The following is a 24,771-nucleotide window of genomic DNA, read 5'->3' as shown; positions in this document are numbered from 1 at the left end:
TATGTCTGCCAGACATGCAGAGATGCGATTCGCCACCTGGTCATCAGAAGGGGAAAGGAGAAGATTAATTGTGTGTCGTCTGCATAGCAATGATAAGAGAGACCATGTGAGGTTATGACAGAGCCAAGTGACTTGGTGTATAGCGAGAATAGGAGAGGGCCAAGAACAGAGCCCTGGGGGACACCAGTGGTGAGAGCGCGTGGTGAGGAGACAGATTCTCGCCACGCCACCTGGTAGGAGCGACCTGTCAGGTAGGACGCGATCAAGCGTGGGCCGCGCCGGAGATGCCCAACTCGGAGAGGGTGGAGAGGAGGATCTGATGGTTCACAGTATCGAAGGCAGCCGATAGATCTAGAAGGATGAGAGCAGAGGAGAGAGAGTTAGCTTTAGCAGTGCGGAGCGCCTCCGTGATACAGGGAGAGCAGTCTCAGTTGAATGACTAGTCTTGAAACCTGACTGATTTGGATCAAGAAGGTCATTCAGAGAGAGATAGCGGGAGAGCTGGCCAAGGACGGCACGTTCAAGAGTTTTGGAGAGAAAAGAAAGAAGGGATACTGGTCTGTAATTGTTGACATCGGAGGGATCGAGTGTAGGTTTTTTCAGAAGGGGTGCAACTCTCGCTCTCTTGAAGACGGAAGGGACGTAGCCAACGGTCAGGGATGAGTTGATGAGCGAGGTGAGGTAAGGGAGAAGGTCTCCGGAAATGGTCTGGAGAAGAGAGGAGGGGATAGGGTCAAGCGGGCAGGTTGTTGGGCGGCCGGCCGTCACAAGACGCGAGATTTCATCTGGAGAGAGAGGGAGAAAGAGGTCAGAGCACAGGGTAGGGCAGTGTGAGCAGAACCAGCGGTGTCGTTTGACTTAGCAAACGAGGATCGGATGTCGTCGACCTTCTTTTCAAAATGGTTGACGAAGTCATCTGCAGAGAGGGAGGAGGGGGGCGGAGGATTCAGGAGGGAGGAGAAGGTGGCAAAGAGCTTCCTAGGGTTGGAGGCAGAAGCTTGGAATTTAGCGTGGTAGAAAGTGGCTTTAGCAGCAGAGACAGAGGAGGAAAATGTAGAGAGGAGGGAGTGAAAGGATGCCAGGTCCGCAGGGAGGCGAGTTTTCCTCCATTTCCGCTCGGCTGCCCGGAGCCCTGTTCTGTGAGCTCGCAATGAGTCATCGAGCCACGGAGGCGGGAGGGGAGGACCGAGCCGGCCTGGAGGATAGGGGACATAGAGAGTCAAGGGATGCAGAGAGGGAGGAGAGGAGGGTTGAGGAGGCAGAATCAGGAGATAGGTGGGAGAAGGTTTGAGCGGAGGGAAGAGATGATAGGATGGAAGAGGAGAGAGTAGCGGGGGAGAGAGAGCGAAGGTTGGGACGGCGCGATACCATCCGAGTAGGGGCAGTGTGGGAGGTGTTGGATGAGAGCGAGAGGGAAAAGGATACAAGGCAGTGGTCGGAGACTTGGAGGAGTTGCAATGAGGTTAGTGGAAGAACAGCATCTAGTAAAGATGAGGTCGAGCGTATTGCCTGCCTTGTGAGTAGGGGGGAAGGTGAGAGGGTGAGGTCAAAAGAGGAGAGGAGTGGAAAGAAGGAGGCAGAGAGGAAAGAGTCAAAGGTAGACGTGGGGAGGTTAAAGTCGCCCAGAACTGTGAGAGGTGAGCCGTCCTCAGGAAAGGAGCTTATCAAGGCATCAAGCTCATTGATGAACTCTCCGAGGGAACCTGGAGGGCGATAAATGATAAGGATGTTAAGCTTGAAAGGGCTAGTAACTGTGACAGCATGGAATTCAAAGGAGGCGATAGACAGATGGGTAAGGGGAGAAAGAGAGAATGACCACTTGGGAGAGATGAGGATCCGGTGCCACCACCCCGCTGACCAGACGCTCTCGGGGTGTGCGAGAACACGTGGGCGGACGAAGAGAGAGCAGTAGGAGTAGCAGTGTTGTCTGTGGTGATCCATGTTTCCGTCAGGGCCAAGAAGTCGAGGGACTGGAGGGAGGCATGGGCTGAGATGAACTCTGCCTTGTTGACCGCAGATTGGCAGTTCCAGAGGCTACCGGAGACCTGGAACTCCACGTGGGTCGTGCGCGCTGGGACCACCAGAGTAGGGTGGCCGCGGCCACGCGGTGAGGAGCGTTTGTATGGTCTGTGCAGAGAGGAGAGAACAGGGATAAACCGACACATAGTTGACAGGCTACAGAAGAGGCTACGCTAATGCAAAGGAGATTGGAATGACAAGTGGACTACACGTCTCGAATGTTCAGAAAGTTAAGCTACGTAGCAAGAATCTTATTGACTAAAATGATTAAAATGATACAGTACTGCTGAAGTAGGTCAGCTGGCAGTGGGTGCGTTGTTGACACTACACTAATCAAGTCGTTCCGTTGAGTGTAATAGTTTCTGCAGTGTTGCTATTCGGGGGCTAGCAGGCTAGCTAGCAGTGTTGTTTACGTTACGTTGCGTTAAAAGAACGACAATAGATGGCTAGCGAACCTAGAAAATCGCTCTAGACTACACAATTATCTTTGATACAAAGACGGCTATGTAGCTAGCTAAGTAGCTAGCTACGATCAAACAAGTCAAACCGTTGTACTGTAATGAAAATGAAGTGAAAATGTGATACAACCTGTGAATGCGACCGGGAAGTTGAGTTCTATACAGAAGACGTTGGCTAGCGTTGGCTAGCTGTTGGCTAGCTAGCAGAGTCACCTACGTTAAGGACGACAAATAGCTGGCTAGCTAACCTCGGTAAATTAAGATAATCACTCTAAGACTACACACTCTAAACCTAAACAACACAATTATCTTGGATACGATGATACGATGATACGAAGACAGCAAAGACAGCTATGTAGCTAGCTAACACTACACTGATCAAGTCGTTCAGTTGAGTGTAACAGTTTCTCCAGTGCAGCTAATCAGTGGACGTTAGCTAGCTGGCTAGTGAAGACTACGTTAGGACGGCGAAATACGATAATTACGCAATTATCTTTGATACAAAGACGGCTATGTAGCTAGCTGAGAAGAAATTGCTAAGATAAGACAAATCAAACCGTTGTGATAAATGAAATATAATGAAAAAGTAATGAAAAAGTAATGAAAAAGTAATGAAAAAGTTATACTACCCGTTGGAGCGACGTGCAGATGCGCAGACGTGCAGATGCGACCACTCGCTCCAACATGCGCCGAATACAAGTGTAGACATTACGGTGAAATGCTGACTTACAAAGCCCTTAACTAACAGTGCAGTTCAAGAAGAAGACATATTTACCAAATAGACTAAAATAAAATTAATTAATTAAAAGTGTTGTCACCTACTCTTACCACCTGGGGGGGCGGCCCGTCAGGAAGTCCAGGATCCAGTTGCAGAGTGAGATGTTTAGTCCCAGGGTCCTTAGCTTAGTGATGAGCTTCGTGGGCACTATGGTGTTGAATGCTGAGCTGTAGTCAATGAACAGCATTCTCACATAGGTATTCCTTTTGTCCAGGTGAGAAAGGGCAGTGTGGAGTGCGATTGAGATTGCATCATCTGTGGATATGTTGGGGTGGTATGCAAATTGGAGAGGGTCTAGGGTGTCCTGGGGGGGATGTTGTTGATGTGAGCCATGACCATCCTTTCAAAGCACTTCATGGCTGCCGACGTGAGTGCCATGGGGCGGAAATCATTTAGGCAGGTTACCTTCGCTTCCTTGGGCACAAGGAACTATGGTGGTCTGCTTGAAATATGTCGGTATTATAGACTCAGTCAGGGAGAGGTTGAAAATATCAGTGAAGACACTCAACAGTTGGTCCACGCATGCTTTGAGTACACGTCCTGGTAATCCGTTATTGTGAATGTTGACCTGTTTAAAGGTTTTGTTCACATCAGCTACCGAGAGCATTTATCACACAGTCATCCAGAACAGCTGGTGCTCTCGTGCATGCTTCAGTGTTGCTTTCCTCTAAGCGAGCATACAAGGCATTTAGCTCGTCTGGTAGGCTCGCATTACTGGGCAGCTCGCATCTGGGTTTCCCTTTATACTCTGTAATAGTTTTCAAGCCTTGCCACATCCGATGAGCATCAGAGCTGGTGTAGTAAGATTCAATCTTAATCCTGTATTGATGCTTTGCTTGTTTGATGGTTCGTCTGAGGGCAAAGAGGGATTTCTTATAAGTGTCCGTATTAGTCTCCCACTCCTTGAAAGCGGAAGCTCTAGCCTTTAGCTCGATGCAGATGCTGCCTGTAATCAATGGCTTCTGGTTGGGATATGTACTTACAGTCACTGTGGGGACAACATCATCATTCTGGGTGAGCATTTTTTTCTTTGCTTATGGCCTTATAGAGTTGGCTGAGAGTGGTCTTAGTGCCAGCTAAGTGGTAAATAGACGGCTACGAATAATACCGATGAGAACTCTCTTGGTAGATAGTGTGGTCTACAGCTTACCATAAGGCACTCTGCCTCAGGCAAGCAATATCTTGAGACTTCTTTAATATTAGACATTGCACACCAGCTGTTATTGACAAAAAGACACACACCCCCACCCCTCGTCTTACCAGAGGTAGAATCTCTGTTCTGCCGGTGCATGGAAAATACCGCTAGCTCTATATTGTCCATATCTTCGTTCAGCCACATCTCAGTGAAACATAAGATGCTACCGTTTTTAATGTCTCGTTGGTAGGATAATCTTAATTTTATTTTCCAATGATTGCACGTTAGCAAGAAGAACGGATGGCAGTGGGAGTTTACTCGCTCGCCTCCGGATTCTCAGAAGGCTCCTGATCTGCGGCCCCTTTCCCAGCGTCTTTTCTACACGCAAAGGTTGTAGATCTGGGCCTGTTCCACTGAAAGCAGGATATCCTTCTCGTCTGACTCGTTAAAGGAAAAAGTTTATTCCAGTCCGCGTTGAGTAATCGCTTTTCTGATGTCCAGAAGTTATTTTCAGGGCCTTCCTTGTTTTATGGATTTGGCAGTAATCTGTGGATACTGATAATCAGCAACCAAAATATGGGTTAGTCTACTTTTACAGTTGACCATTATTATTATTATTATTATTATTATTATTATTATTATTATTATTATTATTATTAAATAGAAAGCGATATGAGCTGGAGAACCCCTTTTACATGCTCCAAATAATCATGCCTCAATCAATGCAAAATCACTTCAAGCCAAGTGTAGAAAAGTCAGATCCTCTTCAGCACGCTACACTTAAATACTGATTGGTCTACCTAAAACACTCCTGGTACCAAATCCATTGGTGGTGCAATGGCCTACTTCTTCATTCAATTAGCCCTACTCCTTTACTGTGTCCTCCTTGGGAGAACCCAGAGCAAGAGCATAACACACACTGGGACCTTATCGTCAATATTTGTGTGAGAGCGATAGCTTAGCTATTCTATATGCTGCACACTCCAAAACAGATGTTTCCTCACTATTAGCATACAGCTTTCATATTGCCTACCCAATCATTATAGAGTCATCAGTGTGAGCTAACGGACATCAAACAGTATTAGCAACTGATCTTTTCTCATGACTACTTACTTGAAATGGTGTGTATTGGGCTCATTGGTTTAGCTGGTTAGCTAGCTGCCTGTCATGCTAACTAATAGCAGTGTAATGACAAGACTAAGGATTTGTGTTAAGTGGCACCCATCAGAACGTATTGTTCTGAGAGTTGCTCTTAATTACCAGAGTAGGCTTACTTGTGCTTACGATAAATGTCATGTTACCCAAACAAGCATGGAGTGGGTGTGTGTGGATTATGGGCTTTGTTTTAGCACCTTCATGGTCCTGACTGAATTAAACACAAGCACAGCCTTGTTACAGCGGTTTCTCCAGACCAGAAGGGGAACTGGTGCACATTATTGTCCTGCAGGTTTGACTTCTCATGACACATTTTGCAGCAGTGGAAAATCATGACCGCACCTACAACCACACGAATACACACAATCAAACACAGGAACACGCATTGACAGATGTGTGATCTATGTGCACGTCATCCTGAGTCTGATACGGCACAGACTACTCTGACACCCATTTCCTCTCTACCTTCCGCTTAACTCTCCCTCTCCCTGGTCTTCCTCCGCTGTCTCCCCCTCTCTTCTCCACTGCTGTCCAGGGGCAGGCAGTCCCTCCCTCCCTCTCCACTGAATTACAGTGCATGAGGCTCACATGGTGTACTCTGCTAGGCTGTGGCTATCTAGTCCACCAGAGACATTCTGATAAGGCCTATATGGTACCACCCTCATCGCTAGCATTGAGAATTTGAGATACACACACACAAAACAGGTAAACAATGGTGTGGGTGTGTGTGTGTGTGTGTGTGTGTGTGTGTGTGTGTGTGTGTGTGTGTGTGTGTGTGTGTGTGTGTGTGTGTGTGTGTGTGTGTGTGTGTGTGTGTGTGTGTGTGTGTAAACACCAGGCAAGTGATGTCCATTCACTAGAGCTAGCCAGGTCTGGTCTGGTGTAGAGCAGATCTATACGACACACACTGGGCGTTGTTAGTGATATCATAACTCCTACAGAAACTCCAGCTTCAGTGCTAACAGTGAGGGTCGTATATTGCTGTAATGTAGATCCCTGTATGAGCCAATGCAGTCTGAATGATGTTGCTACACATTGCATTGTAAACTGCACTGATTGTTGTCTCGCCTTTCGCCAGCTGATTGAAGATGGGAGCAGTGGCACATACAGAGTTATGATAATGTTATTGAAACTCTAGTGCAGGGTTGCCAAACTAATTTTTCCCCGGGGGCCCGCATTCGGTCTTCAACAAGGTTGAAAATTTGTTAAATGTCCTTGCTGACAAAATGTGCCAAAAAAAATAGTCCTAGTTTTTGGAATTTGATGCTCCCTGACTGTCTACAGTTCAACAGTTCAACAGTCCTGACTGTCTACAGTTCAACAGTCCCGACTGTCTACAGTTCAACAGTCCCGACTGTCTACAGTTCAACAGTCCCGACTGTCTACAGTTCAACAGTCCTGACTGTCTACAGTTCAACAGTCCTGACTGTCTACAGTTCTACAGTTCAACAGTCCTGACTGTCTACAGTTCTACAGTTCAACAGTTCAACAGTCCTGACTGTCTACAGTTCAACAGTCCCGACTGTCTACAGTTCAACAGTCCCGACTGTCTACAGTTCAACAGTCCTGACTGTCTACAGTTCTACAGTTCAACAGTCCTGACTGTCTACAGTTCTACAGTTCAACAGTCCTGACTGTCTACAGTTCTACAGTTCAACAGTCCTGACTGTCTACAGTTCTACAGTTCAACAGTCCTGACTGTCTACAGTTCTACAGTTCAACAGTCCTGACTGTCTACAGTTCAACAGTCCCGACTGTCTACAGTTCAACAGTCCTGACTGTCTACAGTTCAACAGTCCTGACTGTCTACAGTTCAGTTACAGTTCAACAGTCCTGACTGTCTAGCTTTCAACAGTCCAGACTGTCAACAGTTCAACAGTCCTGACTGTCTAGCTTTCAACAGTCCTGACTGTTTACAGTTCAACAGTCCTGACTGTCTACAGTTCTACAGTTCAACAGTCCTGACTGTCTACAGTTCTACAGTTCAACAGTCCTGACTGTCTACAGTTCTACAGTTCAACAGTCCTGACTGTCTACAGTTCTACAGTTCAACAGTCCTGACTGTCTACAGTTCTACAGTTCAACAGTCCTGACTGTCTACAGTTCAACAGTCCCGACTGTCTACAGTTCAACAGTCCTGACTGTCTACAGTTCAACAGTCCTGACTGTCTACAGTTCTACAGTTCAACAGTCCTGACTGTCTACAGTTCAACAGTCCTGACTGTCTAGCTTTCAACAGTCCAGACTGTCAACAGTTCAACAGTCCTGACTGTCTAGCTTTCAACAGTCCAGACTGTCTACAGTTCAACAGTTCAACAGTCCTGACTGTCTAGCTTTCAACAGTCCAGACTGTCTACAGTTCAACAGTTCAACAGTCCTGACTGTCTAGCTTTCAACAGTCCAGAAACTGTTTGAATGTAGGTCCATTATCATTACTACACACTTTTGAGTTGGTTTTAGTTATTTTAAAATATATTGAGTTTGTGAGCTGTGTGTTTGACACCCCTGCTCTAGTGGTTCTGAACTAATGCCAGCAGAATTAATAAACTCTGAATTGAGATGACTGAGTAATCTAGAACAATAACTCTAGGACGGTCGGAGGTTTAGCCATCATTCATTTCAACGTGTTTACTTACAAATCTACCTGATTATGTATTTAAGAAGTCCAAAATGTAAAAACACAAACTGGAAACAGAAACTCAGGAAAAAAAGAAACGTCCTCTCACTGTCAACTGCATTTCTTTTTCAGCAAACTTAACATGTGTAAATATTTGTATGAACATAACAAGATTCAACAATTGAGACATAAACTGAACAAGTTCCACAGACATGTGACTAACAGAAATGGAATGTGGCCCTGAACAAAGAGGGGGTCAAAATCAGAAGTAACAGCTGGTGTGGCCACCAGCTGCATTAAGTACTGAAGTGCATCTCCTCCTCATGGACTGCACCAGAATTGCCCACTCTTCCACCAAGGCACCTGCAAGTTCCCGGACATTTCTGGGGGGAATGGCCCTAGCCCTCAAGTTTTTTAATTGTTACTTTTACCCTTTTTTCACCCCAATTTCACAATATCCAATTGGTAGTTACAGTCTTGTCTCATCGCTGCAACTCCTGTATGGACTCGTGAGAGGCGAAGGTCGAGAGCCGTGTGTCCTCTCGAAACACGACCCAACCAAGCCGCACTGCTTCTTGACACAATGCCCACTTAACCCGCCAGCTGCACCAACGTGTCAGAGGAAACACTGGCACCTGACATCCCTGCGGTTAAACCCTCCCCTAACCTGGACGACGCTGGGCCAATTGTGCGCTGCCCCCCCGGTCAGGGGCCAGCTGCGATAGAGCCTGGACTCGAACTCAGAATCTCTAGTGGCATAGCTTGCCCTGCGATGCAGTGCCTTAGACCACTGCGCTACTCGGGAGGCCCACATTACTAAGTTACTGCCTGACTGTACACCATAAAAGAAGCAAAAGTTGGATGAAAAGTTGGACATGCCGAAATAGAAAAAAGTTAACATATTTTAATCTACTGTAGGTCGAGATGAGTCTCATTACATTTGTCTGCTCTTATAGCATTGGTGCATTCACCTTATGACACAGGTAGTGCATCTAAAACTTAGGGGGGTGGGGTGAGAGGGAGACTTACGTCTCCTGAATAGCCTAAACATACACAAAACAGCACACACACACGTGGGCACGCAAGGTGGTACAGGCCAGAAAGATAGAGGATGTTACAGTTGCATTTGTCAATTTCACCTTCAAAGCAATTTCAAGTCACATGATGTCAATATCCCCCATTTGAATCAACTGAAATTAATACATTGTAGATCCATTATTAGCTGCATGATAAGAGACATTTCCAACATCCTTCAATTAATGGCAATAAAAACGCATCTTAAATAAATGTATATTTGACACGTTTGTGAGTGATGTAGTATAATTTGGTGAACGTATCCTGAAGCAACAGATAGACCATTCCAGCACCTTCCATAGCTGCGCGTGTGTGGGCAGAACCTTGGTATGGTATCACCTAATTGATGCAGTGACTACACTGGTGACGTCGGTCCAATAGCATCATGCCATGAAGTCGGCTCCTCTCTCTCCAGACCAATTCGCATGCACTTTACAGAGCCACTGCGCCGCGGCGCGCACACCAACACTGCACTCCGTCATAACCGGCTCATGCGCCATGCAAAATACAGCACTCACACACCCAAAATTCACAAAGATCTGATTCACTCTAGTAGAAGTCTATACACACTCCGTATAGGCATTGTTACATCATATAGCAGCCACAGACCCAGTGCGATTCACAAATGGCGCCTATAAGCAGACGACGCTATTCATTCCGGGTGCTTATTCGTCTCTTCCATTACTGCAATGAGGCCAAGGAAGCCTGTCACACCTGTCAGATCTTATTTGCAACCCCCAACCAAGTCAAGGCTCTCAGCCCCAAATGATGCAGCCGATACCAAGATGCCTTCAGTACACAGACAGAGAGACAGTCATTGGTCATTTATTGCGATCTACAACTTCAGCATGCAATTCATATCCTATATGGGCAAGACTCCACTCCACTCCGGGTACGATATATGATATTCATCGACGTAACCACACACACCGGCCCGAGAGACGTTGCCAATGACAACTTCCAACACTGTTGGACCGCCCAGAAGAGACGGACCCGAGCCGCAGAGGCAAGGCAGAGTTCCAGTTCCCGCCAGCACCATCGCAGTATGCCTGCGTGTGTACATTGTGCCATAGGTGCGCAAAAACAGACTCTCCCCCATATGTCGCGTTCACACCAGCCACTCAGCCAGACACTGTCAACAGTGACAGCCGGCTGGCTGACGTTGTATGGGAAGCATTATAACCGCTATCACTGAAACAAAAACAACAAACGCACAGCACAGCACAGCACTGCACAACCAACACTCCAAGTACACTCCTCTCCCCGACCGCCGCCCTGCTTACCTCTTTCCGTGGGCTGCCTTGTCTTTTTTCCCCTTCGGCCTTCTCTTTCGGGCCTGGATGGCCATCACTAAGGGATGTATGCAGAGGTGGGACCGAAGTCCGAGCACGGAGAGAGAGTGAGAGTGGGGGACAGGGAGAAAGAACAACACATCAGTCTCGAGCTATAACTGGCCGGTCCAAGCATCGTAAACCTAAAAGGTTGAAAACCCCGCACGCGCGTCATTTCACCACTTCTAACCAAAACCTACATATGCTGTCCAGGATACAGAATATTTGAAGAATAAAATAGATTTCCATACCTTTCCTGGAGCTCATGATGTTTTCCTCCTTCCCCTCAGCAGCAGCGGCAGCTCAGCGCCAGCAGCCGGGATCTCTCGCTATCCAGCCTTCCCTCCAGAGAACGCGCACTCCCTCTGTCGTTAAGAGGAGGAGGCGCGCTCAGGCACTGGAGCTCTATGCTACATGACCGCGCACAACTGGCAGGTGAGGTGAGTGCAAAAAGGAGCCCCCAAAGAACTAAAACCAGAAAGACTGACTCCCGTCTACATTATTAGACTATCCCAATGTATTGTCTCTGATGTCATGAACTTGAAAGGATTCCCTCTGCTTGCCTCCACATTTATCACCACCCCAAAGCATTATTAGTTATGAGGCCTATAGGCTAACTGGGTCATATTATGAGCAAGGGAAAGATTCCAGCTAAATTATCCACCATATTTTATATTTTTGCAAGACATTTTTTTAATATTTTTGCAAGAGGAACTACAAAAATCTCTGAAACTGGAAACACTTATCTCCCTCACTAGCTTTAAGCACCAACTGTCAGAGCAGCTCACAGATTACTGCACCTGTACATAGCCCACATATAATTTAGCCCAAACAACTACCTCTTTCCCTACTGTATTTATTTTATTTATTTTGCTCCTTTGCACCCCATTATTTTTATTTCTACTTTGCACATTCTTCCACTGCAAATCTACCATTCCAGTGTTTTACTTGCTATATTTTATTTACTTTGCCACCATGGCCTTTTTGCCTTTACCTCCCTTATCTCACCTCATTTGCTAACATCGTATATAGACTTGTTTACAATGTATTATTGACTGTATGTTTGTTTTACTCCATGTGTAACTCTGTGTCGTTGTATGTGTCGAACTGCTTTGCTTTATCTTGGCCAGGTCGCAATTGTAAATGAGAACTTGTTCTCAACTTGCCTACCTGGTTAAATAAAGGTGAAAAAAAACAACATTTATTGACACGTTGGTTTACTTTTCTGTCCGAGTTGCCATCTTAAAGGATCTTACCAATTTGGAGAACTGTTAAGGCTAGACTACTGGAGGGACCCAGACATGGTCAGATAGGCCTAGCTGGTTAGGTGAATGGGTTTGGAAATTAATCTGTTGTGGCACCCCATAATCCGTAGCCATGGTGAGTCATATGGCAAACATAATCCGTTATTATCTCACCCTGGATCACAAGCATCCCTATCCCTGACCCTGAACACATTTCCTACAAATAGGCATATTTCTCAAATAAATGTTGAATGAGAATAGACTTATCTGGGATTGGTTAACCTACATGTTCTTATTAGAGGCCTAGATTAATACTAGGCTATTCAAATTATAATGTATGAGGGAGGAGGTATCGTCATTGAACACTAAGAGGAAGCTGCTAAATCATAGGCTACTCATATATCAAATATATTTCTACATTGTAACACCGTGGTGTGTGGCCAAAGTAACCCTAATAGCCTGGAGCTTTGTGATTGACAGGCCCTTGAGGCAATGAGTGTTTGATATGGGCGGGTTTCAAGGAGTGACTATTTCCGGAGTCAAATACACGTGGGTAGGAAACCTGGCGTACTTTATTGTGCGCTCTCTACTAAACCCCTGTACGAGCAGGTAAATCCGATTTTGCAATAGAAACAATTCATGTCCGTATTTCCACATTGCATTCATGTAACTATGCATAGCTTTGCTCTGGATAAAAGCACTTGTGTGCGCATTTGACAAGTCATGTTTCTACTTGACATGAGCTATCGTTAGCAGGCTAGCTAGCTAGTAGCTAATTAGTCAGTTGAAGATAACATCACAACAGAGGCATGCATGTATGAAATTAAACAGGTTTCCAAACCATCTGCCAGTTGCATGGAACTGGGTACCAACAATGTAATAGCATAGCCACAGTGTGAAACGTTGCTACACCGTTCCAGAAAGGAAGATGCATTCGCTATAACTAAACGGAATAATTGATCATGTCGTGTTTACAATGATGCTACAGTAGTTAGTTACATATCCTGCCAATCAGGCTATCATCATACTACTAGATAAACAGTGCACTATGCAATTATTTATTTACGTTACGTTGGTCTGGAGGGTGCAGGATATGAGGGCCGGTGCGCAGAAAAGGGGCCCGTGTGTTTTTTGCGTTACTGATTAATTAGTGAATCACCTACAACTGGGCTGCGTCCAGTGCGAAAAAAACGTAGTAGAGCGTTCAATTAAACGGAACCGATGCTGTTCTGAACGACCAGTTGAAAAACGTGGAGGGCAGGGTTTCCCAAACTCGGAAAAGGGTGGTGTTAAATGGCCAATCCAGTACCTTGCTAGAGGCTAGTTTTCACAGAATATTTGGTTGGAGTGACATGCTTTGCAAAAATATATATTAAAAAATGCCTTGTTTACATCCATAGGTCCATCAGGAATTCTCTTTGGGTTGCTTTGAGGTACCATACACCCCATCTACGAACTCCTGACATCCGAGCACCAGGTGTCTGCCAGATACACAGCTTTTTCTTTGAGGTCCCTATCAGCAATCTGTAAGTCAAGTGTTCAGCACAACTCTCCCATTATATTAAAAGAGAAGTTCACTTTATTTGAACCAAATCTGTATTTTGGATGTAAATGGCATGTTATAGAAGTCCCCAGATACTTTTTTTTGCAATCTCAATTGTTTTTGAGAAATGTACACTACCAGCTGTATACTTCCACATGCTCGTTCAGCAGCAGGGGCACAGATAACGTGAACCAAGGCTCTAAAAACACCCAAATATATCCTGTTAGAAACAGCAATGCTTTCAGTATTTTTTTATTTTTTATTTAACCTTTATTTAACTAGGCAAGTCAGTTAAGAGCAATTTCTTATTTACAATGACGGCCTAGGAACAGTGGGTTAACTGCCTTGTTCAGGGGCAGAACGACAGATTACCTTGTCAGCTCGGGGATTCGATCGAGTGACCTTTTGGTTACTGGCCCAATGCTCTAATCACTAGGCTTTCTGTTGCCCATATAGTGATGAAGGTCTTTAGATGTTGTACCTATTAAATTGTTATTCCTAACTAGTGTTGCACAGTATACTGTAACTTTGGTACTTTTTGGATACTAGAACATGAAACACGGTTCGGTATTAGAATTTTTGTTACTTTCGGTACTTCTGTGAAATGTGTCTCATGGATCGAGCGCCTGACTATCAGTGCACCCTACCCCTTATTATAGCGCTCCCCCTGCCTGCTCCACTTACTCACTGCTAGCCTCCACTGGGATTATGGGCTGCATCATGTTAGCTCCCCATTCATGCTGCTCACAAGTAACACACTTGAATAATGCGGCACGTTATGTAGAAATGTTGCAACTGTTATTTACTGTTCGCAAAACAATGTCCACACAGGCTAGAACACTTCACAATGCAAGATACAGGTAGATACCAGCTATTATAGGCTACCTTTCCTTGCAAGCTGACAGCTAAAGCTGACATTAATTCACTAACCTACTACTTTGTTTGTGATAATATGCAAACCATCATGCAAAATATGCTGATTTCAAAGCTGATTGTCATCCAAAACTTAATTAATGAACTTATTCGGTCTCTCTCTCTCATCTCTCCCAAAGATGATCTATTGCAGGGATAGCCAACTCCAGTCCTCGGGGGGGGCCTGATTGGTGTCACATTTTGCCCCATCCCCAATTGATTAAACTCAATAACTCAATGCATGCACACTTCTATTGAATATGCATTTACCTGTATTGTGGCTAGCCCGAGGTACATCTTGATTTATCCAGTTTCTCAATAGAGATTTACCATTCAAAAAATTATTACCATTACATTGTTATGCAGTTAGATTTGTAAAAACAAAGTCAAATTGATTGTATGATCGTTTTTCTTTAAATTATTATTATTAATGGGGTGATATTGAACTCAAAATATGCCCAACGATTGAACAGAGCAGTAGTGTTATTGTTTTGATATAGAGTATCTGGATGGTATAGAGTATTGTATTGCCATACTAAACCTGGTATTGAAGTCAAATTTCTGGTATCGTGACAACACCATTCCAAAATGTATCCGCGACTTTATATACTGTTTTGTGCGACTCAATCAGGTTCCCCTATCCAGCTGTGCTGCTTCTCAGTGTTGCCCGCGCATACGCACACAAAACAGGATCTTGGACTACACTGAGAAGTGTCGCTCGAGTCGCACAAAATTGAATTTAACGTTGAGGATTCATTTCTGGAATGACACCATTTCATGTGTACATCTAAAGACCTGTGTCACTATAGTGAGTGTTGCCGTTTCTAAAAGGACATATTTGGGTCTTTTCGGAGCCATTTGTTCATGTTTTATCTGTGCCCCTGCAACTGAGCCTGAGGAAGTATCTCGCTGGTGGGGCTAGTTTCTCCAAAACAAGTGAGATCGCAAAGAATGTGTCTGGGCACTTCTATAACATGCCATTGATGTCCAAAATACAGATTTGGTTCAAGTAAAGTGAGCTTCTCCATTAATTCTATAAGAGTAGGTGTTTGTAGTAGTGGTGTGGATGTTAACAATGACATGCTGAGTCAATACGATGTCTTCTCTTGCCCCTCAGCTTGATCCCTATGGCCGATGCAGAGCCCATGCTGGTCCCTGCCCCTGGGGGGGAGAAGAGAGCATGCCCTGCTTTGGAGGAGGAGGTTGACCACAGCACCAAGAGACCCAGAGTCCAGAAGGAGGAGAAGAACGGAGGGCCCTCTCACAAGCTGCCCCAGGATGAGGGGGAAGAGACGGAGCCATTGGACGAGGATGGAGAAGGGGAAGGGTTGGGGTCAGGAGAGGCCTTTGCAGAGATGATGAAGCATGGCCTCACAGAGCTGGATGTGGGGATTCTGAAGTTTGTCAGTGAACACCAGGGGTTCTCAGGCATTCTCAAGGAGAGGTTAGTCCTGACTCCTACCCTCCTGAAGAGCGATCTGAACATGGCGTATGTGTTGCTGTGTGTGTTTCGCTATGACTGAGATCAGCTCTTGCTCTGTCTGTGTTAAGGTACTCTGACTTTGTGGTGCACGAGATCAACAAAGAAGGCAAGACTGTGCGGTTGGATGATCTCTCCGTTCCTGAGGAGGCTGAGGTGAGCTAACAATGAATCAGTATACATTTCTTTAGTCTTGCAGTTTAGAGTGAAATATAATCTATAAGTCAATGCCGAAGTTAAACTCTGATGTTGGACTCGTCTGCTAAATGACTTAAATGTAAATGTAAATAGGAGGCCCCAGTAGAGCAGCCAGAGTCCCAGGTTTTCACAGAGGAGCAGAAACAGCAGCTGGAGCAGCTACAACTCTTCAAGAACAAAGAGGGTGATGTTTCTATAGAGGTGAGTGCAAGCACCGTTACCACCAAGCACACAACGTTTCTTTTCATTGCACATTGTATCATTCTAGTTAAGATGTTAAGTTTACATTTGACCATGGTCCTAAAAAGGCAAACTTTAGAGATCGATTAAGTTTTGATTACACGCACACAGGTAGCTGATGACACAAAAGAGAAGCGGACCCTGGTCCACAAGGCTGTGAAGACCCTGTACCCTGGACTGGAGACCAAGACAGAGGAGCGGGAGGGAAAGAAGTTCATCGTGGCCTACCACGCAGCTGGACAGAAAGCCCTCGCAGGTACAGGAGAGAATTGGAGATTTTCTGGGTTGTCTCTCTGGTTTATTTCCTATTGCTGGGTGAAATCTCTGTAACATCGATCATAGAACCGAATCAAGTCGCTTTCACGTTCTCTCACTTCAACAAAGAGTTTACATTTCAGAATGGGGAAAGTTATGATTGAATGTTTGGAAAAGGGTGGTGCTGCATGCCCTTGTTCAGCTTGGCCTCATGTCTCTGATTGCATGGGGTTCTCTCTAAGCTGAGTAGCTACTGGGTTGGCTATGGGATTACATGTAGGGTGCATGAATGAGCAGGTGCATGTGTGATGTCAACACACCTGCATGATGATGCTGACTAAAGATCCCGACCAGTCCCATGGACTGAGAGTGATCACATGGATCTTGATTTCTATCCAGGTTTCTGTGAACTTTTAGACGTTAGAAGTCTCCCCAAAAAATCAGCAGTCTCTCTCTCGACGTGGACTGGCATATTTTGCCTATGAATCAAGTCCCTAGGCTTGTTAAGATCATTTAAGACGTCGCCGTTTTTCACATGAATCATTTCCTGTAAATGTAGTGGCCTATTCAAAAAGAGCACAACATGGTAGTCATCAAATAATGGCTACTCTGTCATGCCCACGGAACACTCGTGCTGCACAGAATGGTTTAGACACAACGGCATTCTAACCCTGCATGCTGACCTCGTCACCCTTGCCGGTCTGTCTGTCTAGCGGTCCACGACCGTGTTTTAGTAACATTCTTTTATCGTTTATATCCTATTCTTTTGCTCTTCTCTGTCTGGACAGAGGTCAAAGAAGCTGCAGGTAAGACTTTCTCGTCCACTCTGCTCAGGTTTCAGGAGACCCCAGTCCGTAACAAATTTTGGATTAACCTCAACTGATTTAAATGGCAACTCATTGTCTGGCATGACGTCATCGCTCTTTTGGGAATTGCTGGAATTTACCAAATGTGTGTTTGAACGTGTGTTGTCTTTTTTTTTTTTTTTCTGAAATGTTGGTAGTTAGAAATAGACAACAGTTTTTTTTCTACATAGAAAAGTATTGGGCGGGCCGCTTAAGTGTTTTTGTTGTTGGGCCTCCTATGTCCAAACATACTTGATATCTGTACACTTTTAAATTATGTTGAAAAGATAATGGGCAGTTCATTCTCTAAAAATATATATCACCAAAGTAAAAGCTTGACAGTCAGGGAGAACCTAGAATTCCCCAAATGTATTTTTGTCATGACGTGGGGCCTTCATTGATTTTATGTTTGAGTCACTTGGATAGCACAAGCAATGGCAAGGTGTGTAGAATTGCAGGAAACTAGCTTCAAAACAGCTCAATTTTGTCACTGACCAACAGGGAGGGGCTCTAAAATATTGGGTCACCTTTAGCCACGCCCACCACCTAAGCCCCGTTATGAACCAGAAAAGGTGCTGCACATAATAAATAATAAAACCACTCTGATTATCCTGCTTGTTCAATATGGCTACTGTTTTCAGCCTATGGTAAATAGTCATTACCAATTTCAGGGTGTAGGCTAAGGAAGAAGAACCCCAGTTGGTTAGTTTAGAGCAATGGGGAATGAGTGTTTGAGGGCAGCATTTTAAATTACTGAGGCGTCCGTCTTGGGACATATATGCAGGATTCTCGTGGCATAAAACAGTTGTTAAATAAGTGGTTGCTGCTGTCTGTGTTGGGCTCCTTAACAGAGCTGCCTCCGCACAAAAGGATAAAGGAGGAAGATAGTCATTTGAAAAGCATACCAAAGCCCTGACTACTGATGCTGGTGTATTCTCTGACAGATGTGGTCTGTCTGATACTCTGCCTTTATCTCCACAACTCACTCCTGTCCTCCTGTCTCCCTGGCCAGCGCCTAGGAAACACTCCTGGCCTAAGAGCCGCGGGGCCTTCTGCCACTTCGTCCTCTACAAGGAGAACAGAGACACCATGGAGGCCATCAACGTGCTCTCCAAGTTCCTCAGGTAGAAAACACACACAGTTTCTCATAGCATTTTCCCCACAATATGTAAGAAAAACTTCTACTAAACTGTACAACTCCTGACTTTGTGTCTGTTATTTCCCAGGATGAGGCCAAATGTCTTCTCCTACATGGGGACCAAGGACAAGAGAGCCATCACTGTGCAGGAGATTGCAGTTCTCAAGTGAGTGGTGGCTTGCCACTATCAGCAAATACTTGTAATTATGTACTTACTTAACCTATGTTCTCTGTCCCTTCAGGATCACAGCAGAAAGACTGTCTCACCTCAACAAGTGCCTCAATAACTTTAAACTGGGAAACTTCTGCTACAAGAAACACCCTCTGAAGCTGGGAGAACTACAGGGCAATCACTTCACTGTGGTCATCAGGTCAGTGGATACAAGCTGCACATGTCGATGTGTGTAATCTCTTTGCTTGAACTTTGTAACTCAAAACTACTCTCCAATCCTGATTTGATTCATTGAACAATTAAAATAGCGCAGCAACTTTTAATCTGATCTACACGTTGCAATTTCTTCCCGGCTGGTTACCTCCCACACAGGAACATCACAGGGACAGAGGAGCAGGTCCAGCAGGCCATGTCCTCCCTTAGAGAGACGGGCTTCATCAACTACTACGGCATGCAGCGTTTTGGCACCACCGCCGTGCCCACACACCAAGTTGGCAAGTAAGGACACGGGACTCTCACACATTTGGGTATGGGGTCGGCAGGTAAAAACATGACCCCCTTGGTGCATAGGGTAACCGGCCCATGGGTGTACAGGGTTGGCAGGGGATGGGTGATTGACTGTTGTTGTTGTCCCTCTGTTTGTACCAGGGCCATCTTGCAAGACAACTGGAAGGAAGTGATAGATCTGATCCTGAAGCCTCGCCCTGGAGGTAAAACATTTACGGGCTTTCATTTGTCTTTATATCGAACGGTTTCTGTCACAGCGTGGCCTTTGTGACAACTGCAGATGTAAAAAGGATGTTTTAATAGAATATGATGTATTGATTTACCGCTCTCTCTGCCAAGCGGAGAAAGGTTATCTGGTGAAGTGCCGTGAGGAGTGGGCCCAGTCCCAGGACCCAGAAGCAGCTCTAAAGAAGCTGCCTGTTAAACGCTGTGTGGAGGGACAGCTGCTCCGAGGTCTCTCCATGTACGGCAAGAAGAACATCATCACTGCCTTCGCCATGGTGAGCTGAGTCCGCTCTTACTGGTACAAACTAACTGGCAGACACACATTTTATAACTGGTCAGGAAGCAGTGGGTGTACTCACGCACACTTGCCAAATGGCAATATCAGACATCACGTACCTTTTATTTATCCCCAAGTTGTTCCAATGGACTACGTTGTTAAAGGTGAGAAACAAATGTAGCCACACAGGTCCACTGTTGATTTGTTTGACTTATTAAAGCTGCTATATGTCACTTTATGAGCGGCCTGACCAAATTTACGTAGAAATGTGCATTATAGATCTGCCATTCTCATTGAAAGCAAGTCAAAGAAGCAGTAGATGTGTTCTATGTGCGCTATTTCTATGCTTTCTGTTATGTTTCGTTTGTGCGTCTTTTACCTTCTGTTTTGCCCACCAGTTGAAAATGCTATATTTTTAGTCATGAAAAATATATTTCACAGTAGTTTAGATGGTACAATGATTATATACGCTATACTTGCTTGTTTTGTGACAAACTGAAATTATGCAAACTATTCAAATTGTAGCAACCATGAAATGGCGGAGGAGTTTCTGCTTGGTGCACCTTTTTTAAAAGTATGTTTTCCTCTGGTTTATTATAGCTGTGTTGGCCCTCCTCTTGTCTTCTAGATCCCTCGTAACAACCGGCTGATGTACATCCACAGCTACCAGAGCTTTATGTGGAACACCATGGTCAGCAGACGCATTGAAGCCTTCGGACTGAAGGCTGTGGAGGGAGACCTCGTGCTCAGGGGAGGTGGGTCCTATCTGTTTATGTTTTGTGGGTGTATCTCTGATTCACCAGCGCGTGTGGTTTGGAATTTTTGAATAAATGTTCTGTAGGGAAGTAATGGAGCACGCGGCCCAGAGTGCCTGTCTCACAGATGGCTCTAAAGTGTAATACTTCATGTCTAACAAAGGGGTTCAGACCACCCGCTGAGCTGACTGAGTTAAAGTGCTCATTCTATGTAGGGTCTCAAACCAAAATGTAGACATCCTCCTATTCCCAGTGGTGTAAAGTAAAAATACTTTAAGGTACTACTTAAGTTGTTTTTTTGCGGTATCTGTACTTTATTTTACTATTTATATTTTGGACAACTTTTACTTCACTGTTTCGTTGTTCATTTGTTCAGTCGTTTCATTCTCAACCAGGATTTCTATGGAATGCCGTTGCATGTCAAAGATAACACTACACTATTTGACGTGTCAAATAAGCTTGTTGACCAATCAGGACCTGAATATGACTGCACATCACACAATAATTTAACGCGTTAATAAATCTTTTACGTAGCTGTTACACATTGATTACACCATCACTCGTATTTCTTATGTCACAACGATTCATCGATACGTATGCTATGATGCTGGTAAAGTTGTCTCGCGCATCTACAGTGCGGGTCATAAAAAAGCTAGCAAACTCATGGATGCAAACAATGTTCTTCTCCAAAAACAGCAAGATGACAATCTGTTTCAGTAGCTATAGTTAGCTAGCTAGGTGTCATCATCTAAAAATAACCCCAATTTAAAAATACACTTATTTGATTAATGGTGGTCGGACCCATCTATGTGAAGCTAGCCACAATAAGCATTAGCAACAATAGTGGACTTTGCGGTTAGCCTTCAAAATAAAAGTATGACATAATTGTAATATTTATTTATTTGCGTCACTGTCAATGACATACTTTTATTTTGAAGGCAAACCGCAAATTCCACTTGTGCCTAATCCTTATAGCTTCACAACACAACCCTGTGAGGTCGAGCCTCACTGGCCAGGTGAAGTTAGCTGGCTGCTTATAACGTTAGCTTTGGGCAACAGGGTTATGTAGCTGACTAGCTATTTATTTTCATGAACTGAAGTTCAATTTCAATAGGCGAACAACAAGTGGCAACCTAGCTAATACGTACTCACAAGGATTCCTAAATCATTGCTAAGAATAATGAAAATGACTGCAGTTTCTACTGGTCATTGTTTTCAGGCTGATTGTATTGGTGCTACCTAGGTACCAAGCTAAAGCTAGCTACTCCTGAACTTGCGGTCGAAGAAATTCTGCCTTATTACTAACGCGGTATTGTGAACACCGTTCGTGTCCAGTGTTTGCTTATTTGCCTACTTTTTTGTACAACTTTGACAGCGCTACTGTATATTTTTTGACATGCAAAGACCTATAGTTTGTATATCATGAAGCTAATAGTAGTGATGCTATTACTGTGTAGGGCAACATCTGAAAAATAGCACACTTAGTAGTGTATACCGGTGCTCAACCAGTTGTCGAAATCCAACATCGCCCACGACAGAGAACGGTTGATTGTCAGGGGCAATGAATCCATTATCTTGGCTTTAATGGATTTCGCCTTTGAGTTGTGTCACTGAAATTGTCTTACTCTTTCAAATGACTGCTTGACTTGTTGACTGCTCGATCCACACAGCAGACATTGTGGGCTAGGTTAGGAATGCTGTGTTGCATGTGTAGCGCAAAAAAAATATTACGCAAGTAGTATTTTCCTGTGTGACTTTTACTTGAGTCATTTTCTATTAAGGTATCTTTACTTTTACTCAAGTATGACAATTGGGTACTTTTTCTACCACTGCTATTCACCCTCTTATCTCCAGGCACTGCATTCGTGCTGTCCGCAGCAGAGGCCGAGACCCACTCTATCCAAGACGTGGTGATGCCCCTACCAGGGTTTGACGTCATCTACCCCACTCACCACGGTAAGAGAGCCCTGCATCCTCCCACCATGTCTAGATTGCTCCCTTAAGCTCTCCCCTCCCCCATAATCGGAAACAATCTCCTTAATTGACATTTGTTTTTTTTACCATTCCTTTACCTTACCGAACGGTTTGTCCGGTTTGAACTAGTTTCATTTGGCTTGTTTGGCGCAGCGGTCTAAGGCATTGCATCTCAGTGCTAGAGGCGTCACTACAGACCCTGGTTCGATTCCAGGCTGTATCACAACGGGCTGTGATTGGGGGTCCTGTAGGGCGGCGCACAATTGGCCCAGCGTCGTTAGGGTTTGGCGTGGTAGGCCGTCATGGTAAACAATAATTTGTTCTTAACCGACTTCCCTAGTTAAATAAAATGTTTTTAAAAATTAAAAAGATCTCTGGAGTATTCTATTCTGTTTTACTATTCTATTCAGATATGTGGTTGAGGTGTGTGTTTCAGATGTGATTGTGTCTTTTCCTCCTGTTCTGTAACAGTGGGTAAGGGCTACAGGGAGATGCTGAGTGCAGATAACCTGGACATTGACAACATGAGACACAGGGTGAGGGACTACTCTCTGGCCGGGGCCTACCGACGCATCCTCATCAAACCCAGTGACGTCAGCTGGTCTGTAACACTCGCTATCCCCTCAGTATCAATTAATAAAACTACTTTCAGTCTTGGCTAACTATAGAAAAAAAGCAAAGGAATAGTGTTGGAGAAGTTTTTGTTACACATTCTAAATGCATAAAAAGGAGCTGAGGATTGCTTCCTTTTTACTTTGCGCATGATAATGTGATTGCCTTGTATAATATTTCCTCCTCTACATTCCTGAGTTGTGTTTCTTGTATCATCTCTCCTTCTATAGGGAGGTGATTAACTATGAGGACCCTCGTGTCTCCCTAGTCCACACTGATGTGGAGAAACTAGAGGACCAACCTCCCCCAGTTTTCAACAAAGGTATGTTCTAGTTTCATCCTGTTGCTGTGATTTAATCAATATATGGTACTTTTCCACTCACCTTGTATCTGTACCCCATTAAATTGAAAAGGGCTCTTGGTAGTGTGTTTCTCCTAACTCTTTCTCTCCTCCACCCACCAGAGGGGAAGTACAGGGCTCTGAGGATGGAGTTCTCCCTGCCTCCCTCTACCTACGCCACCATGGCCATCAGAGAGGTGCTCAAGATGGACACCAGCATCAAGAACCAGACTCAGCTCAACACCACCTGGCTCAACTAATACAACAGAACTGGGCCCACTGAGCTTCATCTAGGCCCACTGGGCTGCTTTTCCAGGCTGCCAAGCAGTCTGTCCTTTAGTGGGTGTCTACTTACTGTGTGAGACTAACAGTCTATATTGTATGTATGTGTGTGGGAGTGTTTTGATACTTTGCCAAGCCAAAGGTCATTCCTCTCATGTTGTGTCAGTCAGGGTGATGGGAAATCTTACCTCATCCCACGCTACCAAGAGTAACAACTCTGATATTATATTGTTACTACTCTGATCATTTTCTTAGTTTCTTCATTTTTTTTATCAGGAAGTTTTTACTGTCTTTTAAAGCTTTGCAGCACTGGAGAAATTCAGAGATATGTTTGTGAAACCGCTGACGTGCTACAGAAGCACTTTAAAGGGGCTGTGTAGAACGGTTTATGTAACCCATGGTGTTGCTCTGTGACACCCCTGCTACTTCCCAGGGTACTACAATGACCTGACCCTGGTTGTACAGAATTACGGTTTGCTTTTTTAACTGTAAAATGTTTTTTTTTTTTTGAAACTAGCTCTCTTACAGAGAGAGAATTAAAATGCTGAGTGTAAATGCTTTTTGTGCTGTTATTCATGGTCTTGGATCTGCTCTAACCGGTGCCACTCTTAGGGTATTATCTTGAACTTGTAAAGTTGCCTATGGTAAGTATTCAGCCCAAGAACGTCAACCCTACAATTCCATCGTCAAAATAATGGGTGGCTTTTCTGGAGCATTTACTGTCATAAAACCAGTGTTGCTTAATCAAAACAATTACTATATTCAACATACATTGACATTTATATAGTACAGTGTTGTAGCTCAATGCTTATGGGGCTGTGGGGACTATTTCTGGTTGATGGCAGTAGAGATGAATCCTGGAAATGACCGATCAAGTGCTCTTGTTTTGGCCTCCAGTGGCCACTGAAACACAGTGCCCCATTGCTGCTGGTCATGGTAGGTGCTGTGGAGCTGACCATCTGGCAGGGTGGCTGATGCCAGCTGGCTGTAGTCACTGAATTCATCTCCTGGCTCCAATCTAATTTGTTTGACTGGATCCTGTCACCAGCCAGTCACCATGGGATACTGAGGAGGATCTCATTACATGATTTTTCTCTTATGTAGTGCTCTGAAATATAATCTGGTCAAGAAAGCACTTCAGATTTCATCATATTGGAATTCGTGTTAGGTGATATGGTACAGTCACATTGACACGTTATTTTCTA

At 44.6% G+C, this 24,771-nt stretch overlaps 2 protein-coding genes across 4 annotated transcripts in view; one reads left to right on the top strand and one right to left on the bottom strand.

Annotated features, from left to right (window-relative positions):
• LOC124038429 (SRSF protein kinase 2-like) overlaps positions 1-10,949 on the bottom strand; it is a 79,078-nt gene extending 68,129 nt beyond the window's left edge. For 2 of the 3 annotated variants that reach the window (XM_046354306.1, XM_046354315.1), the window contains exons 1-2: positions 10,819-10,949; positions 10,520-10,586 (exon numbers count right to left, since the gene is read on the bottom strand). In XM_046354306.1, coding sequence (XP_046210262.1) covers positions 10,520-10,586; positions 10,819-10,834 — 83 coding nt within the window. In that variant the 5' untranslated portion in view covers positions 10,835-10,949. The remainder of the gene's footprint in view (positions 1-10,519; positions 10,587-10,818) is intronic. The other variant, XM_046354297.1, reaches the window with a different exon arrangement.
• A 1,334-nt stretch (positions 10,950-12,283) lies between these two features.
• LOC124038421 (pseudouridylate synthase 7 homolog) lies at positions 12,284-24,124 on the top strand. Its single transcript, XM_046354285.1, has 17 exons — positions 12,284-12,420; positions 13,212-13,337; positions 15,384-15,710; positions 15,818-15,902; positions 16,038-16,145; positions 16,296-16,440; positions 18,297-18,408; positions 18,511-18,588; positions 18,665-18,793; positions 18,967-19,092; positions 19,243-19,304; positions 19,441-19,601; positions 20,232-20,358; positions 22,213-22,314; positions 22,804-22,933; positions 23,175-23,266; positions 23,408-24,124. The coding sequence occupies exons 1-17, from the start codon at positions 12,317-12,319 to the stop codon at positions 23,542-23,544; spliced, it is 2,151 nt and encodes a 716-aa protein (XP_046210241.1). The 5' UTR covers positions 12,284-12,316; the 3' UTR covers positions 23,545-24,124.
• Positions 24,125-24,771: the final 647 nt, after the last annotated feature.

This window comes from Oncorhynchus gorbuscha, linkage group LG01, assembly GCF_021184085.1.
Source record: "Oncorhynchus gorbuscha isolate QuinsamMale2020 ecotype Even-year linkage group LG01, OgorEven_v1.0, whole genome shotgun sequence".
Lineage (NCBI taxonomy): Eukaryota > Metazoa > Chordata > Actinopteri > Salmoniformes > Salmonidae > Oncorhynchus > Oncorhynchus gorbuscha.
Note: the sequence above shows the minus strand (reverse complement) of the source record. Positions and strands in the feature narration are given on the sequence as shown.